Source organism: Phalangium opilio, unplaced genomic scaffold, assembly GCF_054372755.1.
Source record: "Phalangium opilio isolate 3A_F unplaced genomic scaffold, DU_Popi_V2 ptg000019l_1, whole genome shotgun sequence".
Taxonomy (NCBI): Eukaryota; Metazoa; Arthropoda; class Arachnida; order Opiliones; family Phalangiidae; genus Phalangium; species Phalangium opilio.
The window spans coordinates 1762624-1772399 of record NW_028324152.1 but is presented as its reverse complement, the minus strand read 5'-3'; the positions used below and the strand labels follow the sequence as shown (position 1 = coordinate 1772399).

The following is a 9776-nucleotide window of genomic DNA, read 5'->3' as shown; positions in this document are numbered from 1 at the left end:
TCATCGTTGAGTTTAAGACATTCGCGGCGATCAGCTAGGGTTACGAGAAACGTCTAGCCTCCCTAGGGTGGGTTGTCCACGATAGGTTTTCGCAATTGCGGTTGTTCTTGCTTTTAGCTGTAGTTCGACACCCTTATATACTACCTATTTGAGTATGGCGAAGCAACCGGCGTATGCTTCATTTCAAACGCCAATATTAGTCAAGTCTCTCAAGAATGTTTAATTGTTCTTTTTAAAAACGATGTAACGTTCAATAAGGCGAATAACTAACGAAGAAAATATTAAATATTAATTATATTTATTTTAAAATTTAAGATAATCTTGTTTCTCAATTCAAAATTAATACGGAAAGAGTTAAAAAACAGTCTATGTTTTAGTCTGTGTGTGTCCGTCCGTTGTTACAGTAGTGCGCTGCGTTAGAAGTTCGTTTTGTTTTGATGTGTATAGAAATCCTACTGAACCATAATATTCCCTTTATCCTTTGTTAAATCTAAAAAATGAAATAATGTAAAAAATATCGTAAACGTAAATTTATCGCTATTCGGGCATAAAAAATATAGATTTAGTTTTTTATCTTCTGTATATAAACTAAGAACGCTACCATAGAAAATCAGTTGTCATCGGTTATGAGTTACCAGTTGTTATCAGTTAGTTACCAGGTGTTAGTTGTCAGTACTTAATGAGCTTAGCTTGTAAATATTTTCCCTTTGCTAATAATTGACAATGTCATAAGAGTTCTCGTGACGAGTAAAGTTTTTATAATATTTAACTCCAGTTGAAGTTACTTATAAGTTAGCCACTACCAGTTTTATTATAATTAGAATTTAGTTACCGCAACGATATATTCAACAAATTAATGGTGCCGAAAATCCGGGAATAATCTGTGGTAACAAGAATTCAGGAAGTAAACTGCTAGTATGGATCCATTGGAAAAACTTAAGAGAAAACGTGGAACTCTGAAGACGTCAATTACAAATCTCATCAAGAAATCCAGCGACGAGTTGAAGGCCGACGCAGTTGATGCGGTGAATTTGCGAATTTCATTGAACCGTCTAGTGCAAAAGCAAGGGTGCTTACAAGAAGCCGACCACGAGATTCAAGACCTACTGACAGTGCAAGCTGATTATGACAAGGATGTTCAAGAATCACTGGAACTCATGGACAAGATTAGCGAGAGCAGGACACGCATCGAGCTAAAGATCTAAGAGAGTCGAGAGACACGAGTCAGGAGAACTCAGTCAAGAACAAGTAGCGCTAGTAGCGATGACACAGAAATAGCTAGACCAGTTTCAGTGAGGGTACCCAAGTTAACAATGGCAAAGTTTAACGGCGAGAAGACCAAGTGGACAGCTTTCTGGAGCCAGTACGAAATTGCAGTACATGACAACCAAGGATTCAGCAAGGTAGAGAAGTTCACGTACCTGCAGTCTTACCTAGAAGGGAAAGCAGCCAGATCTATCCAAGGCCTTGCTGTCACTGAAGCGACTTATGACGAAGCTATAACCATTCTCAAGGGAAGATTTGGAGATCAGGGAGATATAGTAGATCGGCATATGGGGAATCTTTTGAAACTAGAGGCCGTAAAAAAATCGAGCGACGTTAATGGACTTAGACGGCTCTACGACACCTTGGAAATCGAAATTCGCAGTTTGAAGGCGCTGAAAGTTGGATCAGAGTCTTATGGACAACTACTACGAACAGTCTTGAAGCAACGTATACCACAAGACATCATGTTGTCATTCTCACGGTCGAAGAAAGGTCAAAAATGGAACGTAATGGATTTAGTGGGCTATTTACGTGACGAGGTGGAGTCAAGAGAACAAGTTCAAGAATTCCAAGAAGACGACACGCCAAACAACAGAGAATCAAGTTCAAGGGCATTCCTGGAGAAGAACAAGTCAAAACCATGGCAGAATCTAAACAATCAGCGACAAGGAAGGCTCGCATCAGCAGCGGTACTGAGTATTGGTACTGTTATAAAATGCCTATATTGTCAAGATCCAGGCCACACCCCAGAGTCCTGTAGCAAACCAATCGAAGAGAAGCTACAACTTGTTCAGAAGGAGAGACGATGTTTCATATGCCTCTAGACCAGACACTCTGCGAGAAGCTGTTGGGAGAAATCAAAACTTGAAGTGTGCAAAAGATGCAACAGGAAACATCACCAAAGTCTATGTACAGAGGAACGTACCGCCAACAAGGAAAACGAATGTTCATCGTCAGAAGTAATCTCAAGACAAATCTCCAGCCTTTCGACAGTCATGACATCTCCAGCAGTAAGAACAGTGTTGCTGCAAACAGCCCAAGTGAAAATATATGGCGACAAGGGTCAGAGTAGAAGAGTCCGATGTCTACTTGATGGTGCAGCTCAAGGAACGTTCGTCAATCAAGCATTATCTCGTCACTTGCAATTACCTTTCATGCGAGAAGAAACGATATCATCGTACGGCTTCGAGGAAGATAAACCAACATCCATAGTCAGAAGAGTTGTGAAGATTACCTTGGAGAACATCAGAGATCCAACAAGAAAGGTCGAAATAGAAGCCATGGAGTCACCCAACATCTGTAGCTCGCTCATCGCTATTCCATGCAGAGATACCAATAGTCAGTTACGAGAGAAAGGACTAGAAATTGCGGATGAAGAAGGTCAAGGCTTTGATGGCCAAGGCGATATTGGAGTGATGATTGGTGCTGACAGCTATTGGACGGTAGTAACGGGCAAGACCGAGCCGTTGGATTCTAAGCTACGAGCTGTTGAAACAATCTTTGGATGGGTGATGCATGGACCGTCAATTTCGACGACGACATCAGTTGGAATTAATATGGTGAGCATAATGACCATAGCCATCAATAACGAAAGTCAGTTATCAAGACAGATCCAAGCCTTCTGGGAACTCGATGCGATGGGAGTTACGGACAATGGAAACAACGATATCACAGATGACGGTATCAAGACGGAATTCGAAAAGTCGATCCAGTTTATAAGCGACAGATACGAAGTTTGCCTACCATGGAATGAAAAACGAGATAATCTCACGGATAACTATGAGGTTGCTAAACAACGAGCAGACCGTCTGATGTCCAGATTCAGAGCAAACCCCGTATTACATACTCAATACAAGGATGTTATAAACGAACAAAGGGAGCAAGGCGTCATCGAAAGAGTTGATTCACCAGAACGGAGTAGCAACAACCCTACTTACTACTTGCCGCATCAAGCAGTCATCAGAGCCGATCACGATACCACCAAGTTGCGTGTAGTCTACGACGCATCGTCCAGTGACAAGGGAAAATTGTCACTCAATGACTGTCTCTCATCAGGGCCGAATCTAAACCCAGAACTGCTGTCGATCCTTCTCAGATTCCGAAACCACAAGATCGCATTTACCGCCGACATCGAAAAGGCATTCCTTCAGATAGCACTCTCACCACCCGATAGAGATGCCGTTCGATTCTTATGGAAGAACGATCCTAGACAAGATAATTATGAAGTATGGCGAATTACGAGAGTACCGTTTGGAGTGACAACGAGTCCTTTTCTGTTATCAGCAACGATCCAACATCATCTGAAGAAACATCAAGATGAAAAGGCCGACCTTTGCGAATTGATCAAGAACAGTCTTTACGTTGATGACTTAATATCTGGAGCGTCGGAAGACGAAACCGCCTATGCGATATCAGTAGATACGAAAAACCTAATGAAAACTGCTGGGATGAATATCAGAAAATGGCGAACGAATTCAAGTCAACTTCAGTCGAGATGGGATGGCGAATGCGTAGATCCAAAAACTCTAACTACGCTTGGACCGAAGACATCAAAAGAAACACAAAAGGTCTTAGGATTGACCTGGAATCCGAAATTGGATACCTTAATCTTCGATTTACGACCATTACTGGAATTCATCACCACACGCAAGAACACCAAGAGAAGCGTTCTTCAATGCGTTTCAAGAATATTCGATCCTGTGGGATTTATTGCGCCATTCACAGTCAGGATGAAGACCCTCTTTCAAGAACTTTGGCAGTTGGGCGTGCAGTGGGATGATCCGTTACCAATCGAACCGACAAGAAGATTCGAGGACTGGTGTTTGGAACTATCACTGCTGAATAGACTGGCAATTCCTCGACATTATTACCATGGCCTCAGCGTTTCTCAAGTGAAAGAAAAAGAAGTCCATATTTTCTGTGATGCTAGCGAGCACGTTTACGCCGCCGTTGCATACATCCGCTATGTACGAGAAGACGAAGAAATAAGCGTATCAATTATCGCCGCCAAGACGAGAGTCGCCCCGCTACAAAAAATCACCTTGCCACGTCTCGAATTAATGGGAGCAGTAGTCGGAGCTCGTCTGGCCCAATATCTCAAACAAAATTGGTTGCAAGAAGAAATACCGATATACATGTGGACGGATTCTTTAATCACGCTTCATTGGATCAGAGGAAAATCTATAAAATGGATGCCTTTCGTTGCAAATCGAGTTGCGTAAATACAATCACTGACTGAGCCCAGCATTTGGAGTCACGTGAAGGGCAAGGAAAATCCTGCAGACCTACCGACTAGGGGATGTACCGTTCAAAGTCTGATTCAGAGCAAGATCTGGTGGGAAGGCCCAGAATGGCTACGACTCGAGAAGGAACATTGGCCAATCAAACAGATGGAAGAGCTACCGAAGGAAACCATTGCCGAAGAGTCTCGTACCAAGTATACAGAGGTCACTCAGCTAAATGTCACCATCAAAGAAGAACCGCTCATGGATCTTTCAAGATACAACTCTCTCACGAAAGCAAAGAGAATTATGGCTTACATTTGGCGTTTCGTGGATTACATCAAAACCAAGGAAATCAGAAAGGGAGCTTTCAACGCAGAAGAGTTCGAACGAGCTGAAAGATCATTAGTACGCATGGCCCAGTCACAAGACTTTCACCAAGAACTGACGTTGTTGAAAGAAGGAAAAGCGCTACCAGTCAGCTCCCCAATATCAGCTCTGAACCCAATTTTGGACAAGGAGCAGTTGATCCGACTTGGAGGACGATTACAGAAGACCAACTTTTCGTATTGCGAAAAACATCCGTGCCTACTAATGGGAAGAAACAGACTATCAGAATTAATTATCCTTTCTCAACATACCCAACTTATGCATTCCGGTTTACGAGACACCTTGGCTGCTGTTAGAGAGAAATATTGGCTCACCCGTGGAAGGCAAGTGGCGAAGACTCTACTCAATCGCTGTTTTGTCTGCAAAAAACTCACCGTGAAGCCGGGTACGACTACTATGGCGCCACTACCTAAAGACAGAGTCACAAAAGCACCTCCATTCAGCGTTTCTGGGATAGACTTCGCAGGACCGGTGTACGTGAAGGCCGGCAAAAATAAATCCACCAAAGTTTACATCACGATCTTCTCATGCGCCGTTACTCGTGCGCTACATTTGGAACTGGTATCGAATATGACGGCTGAAGCCTTTCTGATGGCCTTCAGACGATTTGTGTCAAGAAGAGGAGTACCAACTACCATCTACTCCGATAACGCAAAGAGTTTCAAGAGGACCGAGCAAGATCTTAAAGAAATCTGGACCAATCTCAAATCACCAAAGACAGACGAGTACCTAGCCAACCAAAAGGTCATATGGAAGTACATCGTTGAGAAGGCTGCCTGGTGGGGCGGATTTTATGAAAGGATGGTACGATCGGTCAAGAGTGCACTTAAGAAAGTATTGGGGAAGGCGCTGCTAACATCCGAAGAGTTCCAGACGATCCTTACAGAAGCAGAGGCGGTCATTAACTCCAGACCTCTGACTTTTAGCTATAACGATGCGGGGGAACCATCACCGCTATGTCCCAGCAACTTTCTCGTCGGCGAGCGACTTATGGCTATACCATCAAGAGTCCATGGCCCACCCGAAACTATATCCTCTACGAAGCAAGATCTCACAAGGAGACTGAAGTACCGCCAATCCCTGCTGGACAACTTTTGGAATCGTTGGCGAAACGAGTATTTATTTGAGCTGCGATCCATTCATCAGTACCGAAATCCACCCGAAGGTCAAGAATTCAAAAAAGGGGACCTTGTTCTGGTACATCAGGACAAAACACCGAGGACATTTTGGAAAACTGCCCTCATCGAAGAAGTGTTCCGTGGCCGAGACAACAAGGTTCGAGCTTGCCGTATACATCTTGGGAATGGACAATATATGAGAAGACCAATTCAATTGTTATATTTATTAGAAGTTCAGTAATTGTTTGGATGAGTTCTAAAACTCATCGGCGGGGAATTTGTTAAATCTAAAAAATGAAATAATGTAAAAAATATCGTAAACGTAAATTTATCGCTATTCGGGCATAAAAAATATAGATTTAGTTTTTTATCTTCTGTATATAAACTAAGAACGCTACCATAGAAAATCAGTTGTCATCGGTTATGAGTTACCAGTTGTTATCAGTTAGTTACCAGGTTTTAGTTGTCAGTACTTAATGAGCTTAGCTTGTAAATATTTTCCCTTTGCTAATAATTGACAATGTCATAAGAGTTCTCGTGACGAATAAAGTTTTTATAATATTTAACTCCAGTTGAAGTTACTTATAAGTTAGCCACTACCAGTTTTATTATAATTAGAATTTAGTTACCGCAACGATATATTCAACATCCTTAATATAAAGTGAATATGTGGAAATATTTTTCGTAATTATGATGCCCTTAGTACTTTTGTAGCTTTAAAGCTCTATTTCATTTTGATATTCCAAAGATTTTTTTAATATTATTATTTAAAATGGATGTTTATATATTACTTAAGCTATACTTCATCTGTTTATAGCATAATCCTTTCTAAAGTGAATACAAGCACAACGCTACTATGTTGGTCAAACGAACTTTTATTTGTCAATAGGCCTAGTGAACCAAAAAGTAAACGCTTGAGTTTGGTTTTCGTTTCTGTAATGCAGAGACATTAACGGTTCAGAGTGAGCCGAAAATTAAATACACTTTTAAATAATTAGGCTTAGATTTTATGGTCATGGTGGAAATCTGGGCCGCGTTCAGCAGAGCTCAGCGCTGTTAGCAGTGTCTTACATAACGGGATTTTGTTTTTGAATTTTGACGTCACGGTTCATAGCGCTGAGCTAGCGCGGTCTTCAAAGAAAATAGTCGGCTTTTTGGATAACGTGGCGTAAAACGCGTAGTTCTCAGCTTGGCGAAAAGACCATGGAGGAATTAATACAAATAGCTCTATGGGACTATAGCTATTTAATTGGCGTGAAACCAGTTGATCACGCGAGAATTTTAAAAGATATGTTAGTTTAATTATAAAAGTTGTTATCTATCTCTATAAATATGTTATCATACAATTTTTGTTAAGCCTTGGTACCTTGCACGCTTTATTGCGCTAGCGTCATTTATAAAACGCCGATGACCGGAGAAAAGCTATGACGACAGACCTTACCAATAAACATTTCCAAAATCCGCTGTTTTTTTTGGTGAGCTCTGCTGAACGCAGCCCAGACCAGTGAAAGGTCTGATCGTAATCGGATAATAGCTTCGTGTTTTCATGCTTTTTATGGTACGCATTTACTTTCAGTGTGTGTAGCCACAAATAAGCTTTGGTGTTATGTAACGTTAACAGTCATGTTGACAAACTAAGAAAATCGTTGAGATGAAACGAGAGGATAGTGTTTACATGGCAACCCTGTTGTGAATATGGCTTTGAACATAGAGGGCATACAGTTGAGGAGTAGAAAATCGGGCCTTTACAAACACGTAAAGGTAATATTCCTCCAAAGTTTTATCTCTTCATTTCCCGTTTTTACCCCATCGGATGATTTTAATGTGTACAAGTATATCATTATTGGATGTAAAATGTCGTCTGATTTACAGTATATTTGCTATGCTTTGTATACTGCTTTAATATTTCATAAATTTTAACTTAAGAAACATTTCCATACCTGGGTAAATAAGTTTGTAAGTAGTCGTCTTGACTCGGAGAGATAATATTTTGGTTTTCCCAACTTGTTATTTATTTATTTTTCTTATTATTTTGTTTGTTTGATTTAATTGATAACATATCATACCAGTGAGGGCTATAAATCGCAGTCGACTTTGCCCTCTTTCCACAGCCCTATGTAAAAATATTATCTAAATAAACACAATTGAATTCAATTGAAGTGCTGGTATAATCTTAACAAAAAAGTTAGTCCTAATGATGATCGTGGAAAACAAGAAATGGAACACTATCCATATCAATCGTTCATCGGCACATTATTAATTCTCGCACAACGAACGCGCCCAGATATTTTATTTTCGGTCATCAATTTAACTCAAACCCAGGTTATGTACATTGGAATAGGCTCTGTCAATTGACACGATATGTTATATAGACCGCAGAATACGGCATACGATACGGAGAACAAGCTAGGATGCAACTTGAAGCATTCCCAGATAGCGATTGAGGTTCAGACAAAGATACCCGTAAACGGACCTGCGGATATGTATGGTTCGTCACCGATTTCTTAGAGATCACATAAACAAAAATCGGTTTCATTATCTACAATGGAGGCGGATTATGTCGCATTATCGGAAACAGAGAAAGAAAGATTATGGTTACAACCAGTATTAGAAGAACTGTCGAAAGATTTTGCAGTTCAATTTGAAAAGACATTGATTTATTGCGACAATCAATCCGCATTGTATTTTGCACAAAATGCGGTGGAAAATAACCGATCGAAACTTATTGATATCAAATATCATTTTCTTCGTGATAACCTCGAAAAAGAAAAATTCGACTTAAAGTACGTGTCTACAAAGAACAATCTTGCGTATATTTTTACGAAAATTTTAAATAAGATTAACTTTCAGCATTGTGTTGAGTTATTAAAGTTAAAAAATAATGATGTTATTCAACAATGTTAAATATTCTTGTTTATGCCAAAGAGGGGGCGATTTTTTAGTGATATATGTTAAGACTTTGTCATAAGGAACAGAATTGAACTGAAGTGACCTATGAAAACCTTCCCCCTCCCGTTAGTCTTGGCTTATGAGGAGCTATAGGTATTTTTATTAGTCAGTCGGTTTCCCTCTCTTATAAGGTATGGTTGACAATCTAGAGCTGCTTTCTCTTGCATTTAATATGATTCTTATTAAATTTAAATGATACTTAACAATACAATACCTTAAATTTATTAACATTTTCCAAACCACATAAAACAACTATATAAATTTTCATACTTCCTTATCCATTCCCTTACCAAAATAGACGCTCCCATTTAGAGACTCGTAACTGTTATTTTGTTTCCCATACAGATGTCTACGTACCTAACTCTCCAAACCCTTACAGAACTTATGTCCAATTTACATGAAAAAACGTTGCTTTAAAGCAAAAAGTAAACGCGGCGTCTACACTTTCCCAAACGACAACGAACTATACGTGACGGAATCGAAACATTTTAATCATGATGATTTGATCAACAACTTACTTGTCTACTGCCTGGAACACCCAATTGAACATTGGTCAGATTTATTAAAAATAAATACGGGGTGTAACCCAAAGAAAGGCTGGGGATGGGTCGTCCAGAAATGCCTCCATGACAAGAAAATGTTAGTATGAATTTTTACTTAATAAATGTAACTTATATGATTTAGATAATAATATATTAAAAGCCTTCATATTCTTTTTTTTTATTCAGAAAGGACAAAAACTATAAAACAAATGGGGAGAATATTTTACAGGAAAAAAATAATAAACATTTTCAAGCGATAATATCCTCTTTTTTGTAAAAATATACGTTAA

General features: G+C 39.7%; 2 protein-coding genes across 2 annotated transcripts; both read left to right on the top strand.

Moving 5' to 3' along the window:
- Positions 1–2261: 2261 nt before the first annotated feature.
- On the top strand, positions 2262–4487 carry LOC149697775 (uncharacterized). The gene has a single exon (XM_089867258.1). The coding sequence runs from the start codon at positions 2262–2264 to the stop codon at positions 4485–4487; it is 2226 nt and encodes a 741-aa protein (XP_089723384.1).
- Positions 4488–4655: 168 nt separating this feature from the next.
- Positions 4656–6236, top strand: LOC149697774 (uncharacterized). The gene has a single exon (XM_089867257.1). It carries the CDS (start codon positions 4656–4658, stop codon positions 6234–6236), a length of 1581 nt encoding a protein of 526 aa, XP_089723383.1.
- Positions 6237–9776: the final 3540 nt, after the last annotated feature.

Bases quoted from the DNA above. Each gene is read 5' to 3' on its own strand.
- LOC149697775 (XM_089867258.1), top strand. From the start codon at position 2,262: ATGACATCTCCAGCAGTAAGAACAGTGTTGCTGCAAACAGCCCAAGTG.
- LOC149697774 (XM_089867257.1), top strand. From the start codon at position 4,656: ATGGAAGAGCTACCGAAGGAAACCATTGCCGAAGAGTCTCGTACCAAG.